Source organism: Tamandua tetradactyla, chromosome 4 (assembly GCF_023851605.1).
Source record: "Tamandua tetradactyla isolate mTamTet1 chromosome 4, mTamTet1.pri, whole genome shotgun sequence".
In the NCBI taxonomy this organism is placed as follows: Eukaryota; Metazoa; Chordata; class Mammalia; order Pilosa; family Myrmecophagidae; genus Tamandua; species Tamandua tetradactyla.
In genome coordinates, this window is record NC_135330.1 from 196,270,624 (window position 1) to 196,286,126 (window position 15,503).

Below are 15,503 nucleotides of genomic sequence, written 5' to 3' on the forward strand. Positions count from 1 at the left end.
GGGCCCATATCAATAAATTCAGCCTGATCCAGCCTTATATTCCTCCCACCATTATCCCACACTCTTAAAATCCATTGCCACACATATTCCCCTGATTTCTGTCTATATAAATTGGAAAACTCACACAGTTCTTTTGGAGTATAACGTACCTCCTCATGTGTGATACTTTGTACTTCACCTTTAGGGGCCTGTTGGGACTTTAGTCTAGTTATAGGTCTAGAAGAAATGAGGGGTGGTGGGGGTGGGTCATGAAAAGAATTAGAAATATCTTCCAAGCCATTTGCTTCAGGGCTTTCATTTGCAGTTTCATCTGGTGAAACAGGATTAATAACTCTAGGGCTAATCCCTTCAGGAGGAGGTTGGGTGGCCAATTCCTCAAGGCAGGCTGGAGGTGGGGCGGCTATGTCCTCAGGGCAGACTATTACAGGGTTATCTAAAGAAGGCTCAGCATGGTCTAGGGTTTCAACCTCACCCCCAACATCATTATCAATCCATATGTCACCATCCCATTTTTCAGGGTCCCACTCCTTTCCAATCAAGCCCTCACTTTAACGGCAGACACCATGCAAGACTGAGATTTCAGTTTACGTTGTAAAGTTGCTACTCTAACAATAAGATTCTGAGTCTGATTTTCAGAGATCTCAAGTCTACGGCTACAGGAAATAAAATTTTCCTTCAGGATACTCATAGAAACCTCTACATCTTTGAGACGGCACTTAAGCTTCTTGTTTGAAGCCTTAAGCCCATCCCTTTCACCCTTTAATGTAGACAGTGTATCTAACAACAACCAACCAACATCTCTATAACTCTTATTTCTACAAAACTCTGTAAAGGTGTCAAAAACATTATCCTCCAGAGTCTGGCTTCGTACAAGCGAAGCATTAGGAGAATTGAATGATGATATTTTGACTATCTCCTTTGCCAACTCAGTCCATGGATTGGGAGTGTCATTCTGATTACGGGAATCAGAGTCCTTAGTGTCTCTGAGCCCAGTCAGAGTAGAAAACCATTCATAAAAACCCATTTTTAAGATTCTGTTCCTTAAGAACCACTCCCGGTACCAAGATGTATTAGTTAGGGTTCTCTAGAGAAACAGAATCAACAGGAACACTTGCAAATATAAAATTTATGAAAGTGTCTCACGTGACCGTAGAAACGCAGAGTCCAAAATCCACAGGGCAGGCTGCGAAGCCGATGACTCCAATGGATGGCCTGGATGAACTCCACAGGAGAGGCTCACCAGTCAAAGCAGGAATGCAAACTGTCTCCTCTGAGTCCTCCTTAAAAGGCTTCCCATGATTGGATTTAGCATCACTAATTGCAGAAGACACTCCCCTTTGGCTGATTACAAATGGAATCAGCTGTGGATGTAGCTGACGTGATCATGACCTAATCCTATGAAATGTCCTCATTGCAACAGACAGGCCAGCGCTTGCCCAATCAGATGAACAGGTACCACAACTTGGCCAAGTTGACACCTGTCCCTAACCATGACATTACATGTTCTGAGATAGGAGAAAGTATGCAACTAAAAAATGGGAAAGTCTAAGAGAAACAGCAAGTAGGAAAAGGTCATTACTTGTTCAATAGATAATGGCTGGGATTCAAAGAATGCCGTGTAGAAATGCTAAATAAGAAAAAAGGGCACAAAGGTCAAGAAGGGTTAAATACAAAGATAAATACCAGAAAAAGACTCCTTAAAAACTAATGAAGCTTTTTTATATAGCAAAGAAGATACAGTAAATGGATAAATAAAATAAAAATAACATAATAATTAAAACCTAAAATAATTTTTACAGTGAAGAAACCAAGTATTGGTCATATAAAAAGTGTGAGTAGGTTTACCTCACCTAATAAAAGAACCAACTTTTCAAATTTGCTCATAAAGCAGATCCCAACTCTATGCTGTATCTAAGAGACACACTTAAAACCTGGTGATTCAAAAACGTAACAGTAGAGGGAGGGATGCAGATTTACCAGGCCAGTGGGTACCACAGCCAGACTACCCAGAGAAGCAGAACCAAAGAATCTGGATGTCTGTTCCTGTGTCTGCATGTTTGCACACATGTGTACACACACACACACACACACACACACACAGACAAAGAGAGGGACTTGGCAATGTTAAAAGGCACAGTTTACAATGAAGACCTGCCAGTTTTAAATATTTATATGCCAAATAACATACACATAAACCAGCAATGACAGAAGATGCAAGGAGAAATACATAGATGCTCACTAATCTCAACAGAGAAGCCAGTCTCAGTGGAAGATAGGTCAAGCAGCCCAAAAGTAAGTAATGATCTAAAAGACCTAAAAGCTATCACCGATAAGGTGGATCTTTTGGATATATTGAAATTCCCATGCAGTGGAGAATATGCCTTCCTCTCCAGCACACATGGGACATTCACAAAAATTATTCGCATGTTATGGTAAAAGGTAAACATCAGAAAGCTCTATAAAGTAGAAATATTAAGAGCAACACTCTCTGAATGCAATGCAATAAAACTAGGCATTAAAAATGAAACCAAAAAGCAAACAGAACCTTCTCCCTAGAAATTCTCAGGCTTTTATAAGGTAACCATTGGGTGAAATGAAATGATACAATTACTGAAAAAAATAATTACGCCATTTATCAACTTATTGGCTCTGCTTCAGGTCCATCCTTTTTTGTTCTGCTTTTGGATGTTGGACCAGCACCCTGCCAGCCATTCTCCTTGGCTAGATGTCTCCAGCTGGCTGGACATTGGTCATTGCCATTGAGGGTGACAAAGGGAGCCTGTGAGGCAGAGCAAGAGTAAGGGGCTCCCTCTGTGTCCCAGCGGGTGCTGTGGATTTGGTGTGGCGGTCAGCAGATGGGCATGCGAGGAGCACAGTGGTTCTTGCCTCAGTGCTCCAGCTGGCCCCACCCTCTGCTCAGTTTGTCCACCATCTGGAGAGCCGTTCTGGGACCAGCTCTGACCTGTCCACTCCCTTCACTGAGTGGCTCTTTCTGAAAGGCCCCTTTTATGGGCCAGTGCTTTCTGGTCCTCAAGTTTCTGTACCACCCTGCAGTCCTCTCTTACTAGCCAGCTTTGGCCCTGCCATTTGGGGATGTGCCGTCTGTCCTCTTGAAAGTGCCTGAACCTTAGTAGGGGGGAATGGTGGATGGTTCTTTTCGAGTTCTTCGTTCCTCAGTTGTTTTCTGCCCATGAGCCTAGAGAAAGTGTCTTCTTTTTGCATTTTCTACTTTTGGGCCCTGTGGAGTCTTCTTTTACCACGTTCAGTAGTTAAATACCATTTACCAGTGACGATGATAAAAGTACTTATCCAGATCTATAGGGTACATTTAAAAGTGAGCAGAGGAAAATTCATAGCCCTAAAGCCTTTTATAATAAAAAACAAATGATTCAGTTTCTAACTTAAGCTAGAAAGAGAACATCAAATTTAACCTAAGAGACAGAAGGAAGGAGATAACAAAGATAAATGCAGAAATAATGAGGTAGAGGGGAAAAATGCAGAAGATCAAGTTAATGAATCACGATTTTGGTTCCTTGAAAAAAAATCAACACACGGTATTGAGTGATCTCCAGGAGATATTAAGTGAAAAGAGCCAAGTACAAAAGAATACATTTAGTATACTGCCAGGTATGTAAAGGAAAGAAGAAAGCACACATGTATCTGCTTATCTTTACAAAAAGAAAGAAAGGACAGATAAACCAGAAAATAATGAAGATGAGATAGTGGAAGGTGTGACAACTTGAGTTTTTCTGTACAGTTTTGACTTTTGGAAGAAAGCTAATATTTTACATATTTTTAAAAATAAAATAAAGCCACAAGGATGGGAGAAAAATCATCAAGGATAGAGAAGAAACTTAGACAAATAAACCTAACTTCACTTCAAATGGCTAATATAATCACACTGAAGGAAAATGAGAATGTAAGGAGTTTCTGAATATAGTATTTAGGTGCATGCTTCAGTTAGGTATAGGAAGAAAGGAACTTTACACAAATTCTGAACCCTTTAGATGGTTTGAGTTTTGTAGCACTGTGGGTGAATCAGTTCTATAATTATTTGACGTGTATTATATGATTGAGTAAATAAGTAAATATTTCTATTGGTGGGAAAAGGGAAATATGGACGTGGATGGGAACCGAAGGGCTCTGGAGGAACTCATGATTTCTAAGGTGTGTCTTGGCTCACACACGTACACACTTTCTAGCTCTTTCTGCTGCAGGTGTCCCTGCAGCACCGAGCCCTGAGCACCTGCCGCCCAAAACTAATGCCTCTCCCCACTGAAAGGAACCAGGGCTTCCCGGAGAAACAGCTGATTCCAGGGAGGAGGCAGGGAAGGTTCATTTGGAACGTCTTTTTATAAGGAAGTGCTCAAAAGTGTGAAAGAGCCTGTCAAGAGACCACAGATTCATCTTGAAAGGGTCCCCATTCACCAAACTTGGGACAAGTTAAGCATCAGTATAATTAAAGACAATAATGAATTTTAAACCGTTCAAAACCAGGAATCCATGAGTTCATGCTTATAGCAAATCCATTGAAAAGGAAAGAAATAAATAAGGAATGGGAGAGAAGAACGGGCTCTCCCTTGCAGGATAATTCTGAGTTCCAACTGGTAAACGTGGAAATGTGAAGGGAGTAATGACACTGGAAAAATGATTTCATAGCCATTGTAGTAAAGATCGATCCAGGCGAGAATCACTCATGGATGCTAGATCTAGGGCTGCATTTCAGTGAAGAGCTGGATATTTGTGCTTTTCCACAGTACACAGTGACCGTCCAGGGGAGAGGCCAGACCTCACCTTGACCATTAGTGTAAATGTCCATTAACCACGGGGGTCAGACACCCATGGGGCCAGACGCGGCGTGAGTCGTGTAGGATTGCAGATGGTGTGCGGTACTTGAAGTTGATCATGAGGAAGCATGAGACAAACCCCACAGAGGGTCATTCTGTTAAGAAAGGGAGTTGTGTTATTTTAAATGCCAGTGTCATGAAAGACAAAGGAAAGCTGGTTCAGATTAAAAGAGATTGAAGTGACGTGATAACTAAATGCAGTAAGTGATCCTGCACCGTCGGGGGTGGTGGGGGGTGGTTAGTTCTCTAAAGGACCTCACTGGGTCAGGTGAGGAAACAGGAGTAAGGAGGAGAGCTTGGATAGAAGCCTTGTATCTGTATTTCTGGATGGGGAAAATTAAAATAAAGCTGCCCTGAACCTTTGTGCACGAGTCTGTGTAGAAGTATTCTTTAATTTCTCTTGGGTAAATACTTCCCAGTGGAATGGCTGAATCATATAGTAGGTGTGTGTTTCACTTTTTAAAAATGGATCATATCCATGTTAAATTTCCTTAAGTTGCTAACTCTGGTTCTTAGGAAGCGCATAGCAAAGTATTTAGGGGTAAGGCGGCATAATTTCTACGGCTCACTCTCAGAAAGTTTGGAAAAGAAATGTATATGACAGGCACACACAGAGAGAGACAGAGACAGAACACAAATGGGGTATCGATTAACAACTGGGTGAATCTGGGAAAAGGTACATGAGGTCTTTGTACTATTTTTGAAGATTTCTCTAATTTTGAAATATTTTCAGATAAAAAATTTAAAAAGGAAACAAACTAGGTTGGAGTCAATCATTTCTGGATTTTAAGGATCAATGTCACTGTGAAAATGCGTGTGCAATACTGAGATGTACTAGTGTCATTTTGATAGCATGTCTCTGGAGCCTTGCCATCTTTTTCTTCATTTCTCAAAACCGCCTTGCTCATCAATTCATTTTGTTTCTTTTACAAAGATTTATTTCTTCTGGAAATCACTCCAATTTCAACTGTAAGCAATTTCAGTATGCCGATACATGACACAACAAATGCAGTGGGCTCTAAGAACGATGAAAGAATTATTCTGAGGCCGCATTTGAGTTAAGTCATTCTTGCTTCTGTTTTCTTTGGAATCTCAGCATCTCCAGGCTGCAGCATTTGCTCAGCTGTTACGACGCGGCCGAGCCCGTGATCCTGGGTGAACGCTATGGCTATGGACTGGGCACCGGCGGCTACAGCTACATCACAGGAGGAGGCGGGTAACTATAGGGAAGCGTCCTGCGGGCACCTGATACTGTGTTTCTCTGGCCACGAGGCAGAGCTGGGCCTATGACTTGGGATCTGGGCAGATGTGTCAGCTGTGGCTTTTTTTAACAGTCGAAAATTACTGGTTATTTAGCAAACCTTAAATTTGCTACATATGAAAAGAAACCCACAGTAATGACTGCTTTGTACCCCTTGAAGAGACAATATAAAGATGTGTGTCAAGGTAGTTGGTGGAAGTAACAAAGAATGATGGCTTCTAGGCAGCCAGTTAGTTTTGGTTATCTGTTGCAATGAAAGAAAAAAAAATTGGATGTAGATTTTAATTTCAGAAAATACACCATTAGACTTTTCAATTACCCAGTGCTTAATAAGTCAACGTTTGAGAAAAAAAAAAACTAGTATAGAGGCTTAGATATGGGCAATTAAGTGATATTTGTGTAGGATTTATAGGTTTTTAAATAACAGTTAAAAATCAGTATTTTTAAGTGTACTGTCTGCTTCATCTCTTTTGGGGGAAAGATTTTAATTTGATTATATGGGTAAATCAGTTGAGCAGTTTGTCTTTTCTCTGCACTGTTGGGAGTAGTTAGGAAGACTCTCAACTCACCATTAACTCTAGCTATTGAAATTCATTCCACGGGCATTTATTGACTGTCCCCTGTGTGCCAGGCACTGTGGCAGGCATGAGACTGTAAAACTTCTGAAGGGCTGGGACTTGATCTTCTTATTTGCAGTCCCCTGGGATTATTACAGGCATTGTGGTCTTATGTTGCCAGTTCAGTGGTGAGCCCGATGTGGGCTTGGAGGTGGCCCTTTGTGGTGATAACTAAGCCTGAGCAAGGGTGCTGACCTTTGGTAATGACCAGGTCATTGAAGTCAGGAGGTGGAGATGCAGATAGGCCTTTGAGGTGATGCAAACCCTAAGGCCCAGGACTACTGACTTCATCATTATGAAAAAAAGGCTCAGACTACCAATTTGCAGCCTGGAGGTAATGCTTTTAGTTTTCTAGGTGAGAGTAGTTTCAGGGTTGATTCAGGATTGGGGACGGCTCCCATCCAGTTTCCACCTTTTAGAATGGGTCTCCTTATTTGTAAATGGGTTTATATGCTTTTACAGCACAGAGATGTTATGTAATTTTCACACAGAAGTGATTTTTTTTAGTGCTTTCTGCAAGAAAACGATTTTGTGGTCTTCTTGCCTCTTGGATTCAACTCTTATTTCTGAAACTGGCACTGGAGACCTCATCTAGCCAGCCTCATCACTCCAGATGCCACTTATTCATTCAGCAAGTCTGCTGTCTGCCAGGCACGGGCTAGCCCAGTAACGCAAAGATGAAGGCCACCAGTGTCTTCCTCCGGGGGCTCCCAGGTTCGGGTGCCTACGCCGCCTTCAGCGTGGTCCACTCACCCAAGTCTTGCCTCCAGTTTTCCCCTCTCTAACCTTCATCTCACCGTGATGCCATCTAGTTTTTCCTTTTCAAAGTGCACCTCAAGAGTTCACTGCTCCCACATCTGCCACTCCTCAGATCCCACTTCTTCTGCTCTCCACGCCCAGCCTCCCTCCTTGAACCAGGGTCTCCCGTGAGCTCCATGTAGCCAGATCAAATGGGTTGTTTCCAGTCTTTATCTCATTTGAGATCTTAGCAGCCTCCTAGATCCTCTTTTCTCATGCTATCCAAAGCATCATCCTGTCCTCCTTTACTTCGTGTCTTTCTGATGGCAGATTCTCAGTACAAATATCCCGCAAGCGGCCATGTTCATTTCTGGCTCCTCTTCTCTTCTCCCTCTGTGCTCCTCCTGGGTGAGCTTACCCACTCCCTCGGCTCTAGGCTGAGTGCGCCCAGCTCTCTGTCGCCAGTCCAGACCTCCCCTGACCGCCTCACTCATACGTCACACTACCGAGGGGAATCCCCACTCACAGTTTCTTGACACGTGAAACTCAGCACACCTGATGCTGATCTCATCATTTCCGACTTCAACTCGGTTTTGGTCTTCTTTCTGGGTTCTCCCCCAGGGGATGTGGCTCCCCATCCTAGAAATCTGCAAGTTGGAGCTTACCTTTTCTTTTCTCTGTTCTCTAGTCCCCTGCAGTTGACTCAGGTCACAAAATCATGTCGATTTTACTTCTTCTCTGTCTCCTCCATCACTGCTTCCCTCTCCCACCATTGGTCCAGTCCCTGTAACATCATCTGTTGCTTGAGCTCCTGCCACAGCCTCCTGTTCTCCTTCCTTCTAGTCTCTCAGTGCCGTCAGGGACTGTCTAGAAGCAGATCTGATACCGCCACTCCCTGCTTGGAGGCCTTTCTTGTCTTTCCATCACCTTTATTAGTTTGAAATGTTCTTTTAGTGTCTTTGTAAGGTTTGAGTAATGAGGTGTTTTAGCTTCCTAGGCTGTTAAAGCAGATACCATACAAAGCATTGGCATAAACAATGGGAATTTATTAACTTACAGTTTGCAGTGGAGAAAATGTCCAAATCAAGGCATCATCAAGGCAGTGCTTTCTTCTGAAGATTGGCCAATGGCAATCCTTGGCTCCTCTGCTACCTAGGAAGGCACATGCTGGCATCTGCTGGTCCCTCCCTTCTTGTCTGGGTGTTGTTTCTTTCAACTTCTTGCTTCTGTGGCTTTTTCTCCCTCTCTCTGTATTTATTCCATTTATAAAGACTCCAGTAAGAGGGTTAAGATCCCGCCTGAATGAGGTGGGACACACCTTAATGGAAGTAGCCTCATCAAAAGGTCCTACTTACATTGGGCCCAAACCCATGTGAGTGGACTAAATTTAAGAGCGTGTCTTGCTTCAAACTACTACATGGGATAATGCCAGCTTCATAAAATGAGTTGAGAAAGGACCTTCCTCTATTTTCTGAAAGCACTGATAAAATTGGTATTTTGTTTCTTGAATAGTCAATATAATCTACCATTGAAGCCATTTGGACCAGGAGTTAGTTTCTTGGTGAGAAGGTTTTTAATGGCAAATTGTGACATTGTCTTTTAATTGGAGTTTTTAAGGTAGTCCACTTACATTCAATATAATTACTGATATGATTGGGTTTAAGCCTACTGTCTTTTCTCTTTGATCCTTTGTTCTTTGTTCCCTGGACCTTCCCTCTCTTCCTGCCTTCTTATGAATTAACTGAGCATTTTTTAGTATTCCATCATTTATTCCTTGTTGGCTTGTTAGATATCTTTGTTTGCCTCTTTAGCAGCTTTTCTAGGCACTACTACCTTGAAGTAACAGTATAACACTTTGTATATAAGAAAATCGCAATAGTGTAATTTCATTTGTCTGCTTCTAGCTTCTGTGTCAAGTCATACATTTTATTACTACCTAGGTTATAAACCCCATAAGGAAATTTTATTGTTTTTGCTTTAAACAGTATTTTTAAAAATTAAGAAAAAAAAATCTTTCAGACTTGCCTATTTATTTATTTATTTGCCCATTTATTTTTATTTGTTTGTGTGTTTGTTTTAGAATTCCTGGTAGATCCAGACTCCAACTGGTATCATTTTTCTTTAGCCTGAAGAATTTTATTTAGCAAGTTTACTGGTGATAGATTTTTTTCAACTCTCAGTCCATTGTCTTCTCACTTGCATTGTTTTGGATGAGAAGTCAGCCGTGATTCTTACTCTTGCTCCCATATGTGTAATGTCTCCTCTTGCTCCCCAACATCTTCATATTTTCCTTTTATCCTTGGTCTTGAGCAATTTGACTATAATGACTCTGGGTTTGTATTTTTTTGTTGTTGTTGTTTTTATCGTGCTTGAGGTTTGCTAACCCTCTTGGATTTGTGGATTGATGTTATAAATCAAATTTGGAACATTTCAGTTACTATTCTTCAAATGTTTTTCTGCCCATTTTGTCTTTTTTTTTAATTTCCATTACATGCATCTTAGAGGTGACTGAGATTCAGGTTCTTTTTGTTTGTTTGTTTTTTACCCATTTTTTTCTATGTGCTTCATTTTGCATAATTTCTGTTGACCTATCTTTTCCCCTGTCAATATCCATTCTGCTATTAAGCCTAACTAGTGTATTTTTAAATTTTCAGATATTATGCTCCTTTTAGATATATGTTTTTCACTTGATTCCATGGTTCTTTTTGTGGGGTGGGGTGTACATGGTCTGGGAAGTGAATCCATGGTTCTTTTTTATAGTTTATTTCTTTACTGTTATTTCCACATCTGTACACACATTCTTTCTCTCTTTCCCACTAAATCCTTGATTTTCTTTATACTAATTTTTGAAGTCCTATTTGTTAAAATCTTTTGGTCTTTCAGGGATGTGCTTCTGTTGATTATTTTCTCTTTATTATGGGCCCCATTTTCTTCATGCCATTTTTTAATAGTTTTTTTTTAATTGTGAAATATAAAATATCTACAAAAAAGCAATAAACTTCCAAGTACATTTTAACAGATAATTATAGAGCAACTTTTAAAGTTTGGTATGGGTTACAGTTTCACAATTGTCATTTTTTAAAAAATTGTGTAACAGAAAAGTCTACAGAGAGACTGTAGTATTTGAAGAATATTACTGTGTTCTTTTTTCCCCAAGAGTGTGAATTCTTTCCTATTTTTGGCATGCAAGATAAGGAGATAATCATTCAGATATCAACAAGAGTCAAGCTGATTTGAGATAAAGCCCCAATTTAAATTCTTCTCTAGTTAGCCTAATCTACAATGTCTCTGGTAGCTGCTGAGGCCAGTGCCTTGGGGCTACAGCCCCTAACAGGTTCTTCCCTGCCTGACCCCAGACCCAGTTTGCTCCCTAAAAGCTGCCTTTGCTGGCTACTCACCTATGAAGGATTCTTCTCTCTAGGCATCATACCATCCACCACTCCACAACCATTCTATAGAAAAATATGATTTATTTTATTAGGATTTTTCTCTGTATCACCATGACAGTAAGAGTCTTTCACATCCTTTTATATCCTATCTGGAAATGGATCTTTTCCCATTGCTTTTTGAACAAAGTCCAAAATCCATATCAAGGTTTACAAGGCCTTTCATAATCTTGGCAAATACAGTTTTACCTTTCCAGCCTCATGCATATATACTGTCATCTTATAGGAATTCATGCTGAATTTCAATTTCTTAGATACAATATTTTTTTTCTCCCCCCCACAGCATATGGCACCTTTTGATTTCTATATAGTATTGCCTCCTTCTGCTCCAGGCTTCCTGTCTCTTTTACCTGGCTAACTCCTCCTCAGTTTTTGGATTTGGTATAGCTATCATTTATTTATTCCTGAAAACCTTTACCCCAGCCTATCCCCTAAATTTTGGGCTTGATGTCTTTCCCTTGTACTTTCATAGAATAGTATGCAGATCATTATAATTCAGTTGCCTATTTATTTTGTTGTTTTCTGCTTAAATTAAAAATTCTTTGAAGGAAGTATGTGCATCTTATTTCTCATTATATCCCTACTTCCTATAATAGGGGCACATTAAAAAAACTTTTATATATACAGTGAATAAATAATTAGACAAATGCATTGATCTTTACATAACAAACACTAACCAGGATAAAGATCTGTTTTTAATAGCACTTTTGAAGCATACAGAAACATTCTTCATGAGATTGTCTCTCATGTTAACGTGTGGCAATAGCTGCAGGTAAAATGTTGAGTAATTTTTCTAGTACCATAGTAGAGTTTTCTGATGATCTAGATTCAGAACCAACATGTTTTTTAAAGCAAGTAAGTCAGGATCAGTTAATAACTTTAAAAATCAATTAATAGATCAAAATCAGCATTTTTAAATAATGAAATATAGCATGACAGAATAAAATAGAAAATATCACAGTGGGTTGCATGTAGTAAGGGTAAGTATTGTTTTGTGAAATTTTTCTTTGTCTCATATGCACACACACAGCACATATAAATGGCTGCACTATGAAAATTGTATGTTGTTTTCTGACTGTAGGTTACATGATAATCAAGTAAGTCTGGGAACCATGACCTTGAGCTGTCCATCTTCAGTCCCACTTATCATTGCCGAGTGACCTTTTCACTGTTAGACTCTAAGTGTTTATTTTTCACCTTCTGGCTTACTCCTTAAAAGTTTGGGCATTTGGAGGCAATTAATTAACTACTGTTTTCTTTTTTGAAAAACCTTATTTGCATGTGAGAGTTTGGGCAGGAAGCCAGGATAAACATTCCATCTGCTTCTTTGGCATCCTGGAGGGCACATTATTGCACCAGGCCAGGATGGGTGAAAATGTCATGGACAGAGTCCCCAGGCAGCATTACCCAAGGAGTCAGGCGTGATCTCGACACTTGCAGACCAAGCAGGGGCCGACGTCTGAAGCACCATCTTGTCTCTTGTATTCTCCAGCTGCAGGGACTCCTGTGGGCAGCGCCCAGCCAGCCAGTTCAGTTTTTCTTATTTTGAAAAATAGTACATTATATCTTGAAGAAATCAGATTATTAGTCTTGTAGTCTTTGAACATCATTTTAATATTTAAAATCTGGATGACAGAGCAGGCATAATGTTCTTTTTTTATGATGTAGGATGAAAATGTTAATTTTGCATTTATTTTTGAACACATTTATTAAAGAACCGTGGGTACTTAGCTTATGTGAATAATTTATGTAATACTGTTCTGTATGAGTAGGCAAAAATAGGAAAAATTGCTAACAAAAATTTCATACTTATATTTTATCTTCCTCTAAGTTGATTTTTTCAGAGATCAGGCCCAATAAAAGGCCTTTCTTTTCTTTCTTATTCTAATAGATGCTGATAACAGGAAAAAAGAAAGCATTTTTATTTCAATTGGGTTCAAAAAGAATAAAATGACAGCTCCTACTGGAATAAAAATAGTGTATTTATGAAGTTTTCCTTGGTGTGTTATCTGGTGGCCACTGCGGGATCGTATATTGAAGAGAGACCCGTGCCCTCTCGCACAGACCCTTGTCCTGGGGTCAGTTAACTGGACGTGGTGAGGCAGACGCAGTGTCGGTGTTAGACTCAGCCTGGAAGTGGGACGCTCCAGTCACTGGTGGGCACTAGACTTTCTAAGAGGAAGGCAGCTGCTCATGGTGGTTTTTCACACTTGTGGTTTCCTTTTTTGTATAGTTAAGAGCTATTTTCCTTCTTGTGCAGCCATAATTCATTGTATCATCTTAAGTAAAGGACACTTTTTCTTCTTGATTAGTCGTATTTCACCACCTTACCTGACCTCCTACATAAAGTTGCATCTTAGTTCTTGGCGGGCAGAGGGTGTGTCCTCTGCACTGTTGCAATTTCAGGGTGTGGTGGAAGGACCGGGTGAGTCAGTGGTTGACATTTTTGAATCAAGGGTTTTGTTCAGGCTCTTTGTACTTTTTCCCTTCTCACTAGAATGATTCATAGATTGCCTGCTCCTTGGGAAAGAAGGTCTTTGCAAAGCCAGCTTTGTCCTCATGTGGTCGGTACATCAAACTCTTATTGAGCGCCTACTGTGTGCGTGCCTTGGGCATATATGGATGCACTATCTAATATGGATGGGCATATTAGATAGCACTGCCTTGAAGCCTTGACTGTTGAGAATAAACTTGGGAACCACGCTGGTCCTTTCACCCCATCCACTGTTGGGTTGTTCATGATGTGAGATTTATTTCCCTGCAACCAGAATGGAAGGCCGAATGCAGTCACACTGAGGGGAACTGAATGCAGGCACTTGGTACAGAAGCGTTGAAAAGGGCCAGAAGGGTAAAACAGAGGAGGTGGCCGCCTGGGCTTCAGTGCACAGAAAGCTCTGCGCCCTAGGCTGAGGGAAAAAGAAGGTGCTGCGAGCTGTGGTGGGAGAGCTGGACCTAGCGTGCCCACCCGGCACCGCGGGACCCAGCACCCCCACCCCGCGGAACCCCGCGCTCCCACCCTGTCGGCGCCCCAGCAGCCCGGCCGGCCCGCGCTGCCTGGCCAAGGCCGCTCCCCGCCCCTGCCCCCGCCCTAGGAGCTGCCAGGACCAGACCTGGACGGACCGTGCTCCTGCCCCTCGCTGTCATGGTGAGAGCTGACGGGCGGCTGGAACTTGAGGGTTTAGGGCCTCCAGCGTGGCGCAGGGCTGGGGAGGGCACTGTGCCTCCCGGAAAGACCTGCATTACAAGCACAAGTAGCATCGTCACGCAATTTGAGGCGCATCTCTGTGTTTTTCTTAAAACCACCTTCTGGAGGTGGTGGGGACCGGCCATGCTGGCCCGGGGTGGCTTTGGGCTAGATTTGCTCCCAGCGGGTGACCATGCGTGCAAGTGGGGAGCCTCCACTTGCTGGCAGTGGTGGGTTTTGTCGTCAGCCATGGCGCTGCAAGTCTGAAGCTCCAGGACTACTCTCATTTCCAAACGAAACAGAAAAAGAAGGTCGCATAGTGCTGTTTTGCAAGAGATTAGAAAATAAACATACTGAGAATTAAAGTTGCCTGTTGGGTAAACCTCTGTTAAAGGTGCTTTTGCTTTCATAGAAGGCGCACGCATGCTCCCCGGCTGCACCAATAAGCGCCCCCCCCCCCCCAATTCCGGCACCCCTTCAACCCCCTGGGAGTTGTGCCCCTCGAGGCGCATCTCCATCCAGCGGGACTAACGCTGTCTGCCTTGGCTCCCCGCTAGGATGGTGTTCAGCAGGGCGGCGGTCAGGCGGCTTCTGGCCAGCAGGTGCGGCTGCTACAGCAACAGCGCTCCCGACGACATGGTGCTCGGCATGTGCTTCAGCGGCCTGGGCATCCCCGTGACGCACAGCCCCCTCTTCCACCAGGTGAGCGCGCCTTCCGTGCCGGCCGGGCTGCGTGGGCTTACGGGCTCTGCTTTACCCGCACCACACCTTCGCAGAGCGCAGTAAAGAGCTGCTCGGGCAGGCTCCATGGAACAGCGGTCAGAGAGGACAGGTAAACGGAAGGCAAAACCAATCAGGAAACTGAATGGTGCCTGACCGGGATCTTTGCATGGAGGACCAAGGAAAAGCTGGGTTCCCTCCCCCCCCCCTTCTGAGTTAAAGAAATTTATGTCCTTAAGAAATTATTAGATTCTTCTAGAAATGTATAGAACTGACTTAATATTGCCCGACTGTATGTAATTCTACACTAGTCTCAATTTTTACACGGTCCCATTTGGCTGCTTTTCCACTGGACTTCACCCCCACCCCTCTTTGTGGTTATTTACCTGAGTGGCTAAAATCTATTAAATGCCAGTATAGAATCTCAATAAACATGTATTTGAGGGCTATGGAGAGGAAGATGATATTTACCGGTGGTAATTAGTGCTAATAGCTTCACCCTGTTGCACTTTGTACTAGGAGATTGAATTATTTCAGCCTTATTTTTTAGCAGTTTTTAAGAATTAGGTCAAGGAATGTCCTGATACTCTAAGAATAATCACAGATATTCTTGTACTAAAAATAACCATAACCCATACCCATCTACTATTCTCCTTTGAGGAATTCAAATCTTTCTGAAGTTTGAAATGT

General features: G+C 42.0%; 1 protein-coding gene across 3 annotated transcripts in view; it reads left to right on the forward strand.

The window, feature by feature from the left end:
• The window catches only part of B3GLCT (beta 3-glucosyltransferase), a 110,641-nt gene that overhangs the window by 84,195 nt on the left and 10,943 nt on the right, over positions 1–15,503 (forward strand). The window contains exons 13-14 of one of the 3 annotated variants that reach the window (XM_077158975.1): positions 5,944–6,063; positions 14,651–14,795. In XM_077158975.1, coding sequence (XP_077015090.1) covers positions 5,944–6,063; positions 14,651–14,795 — 265 coding nt within the window. The remainder of the gene's footprint in view (positions 1–5,943; positions 6,064–14,650; positions 14,796–15,503) is intronic. The other 2 variants (XM_077158977.1, XM_077158976.1) reach the window with 2 other exon arrangements.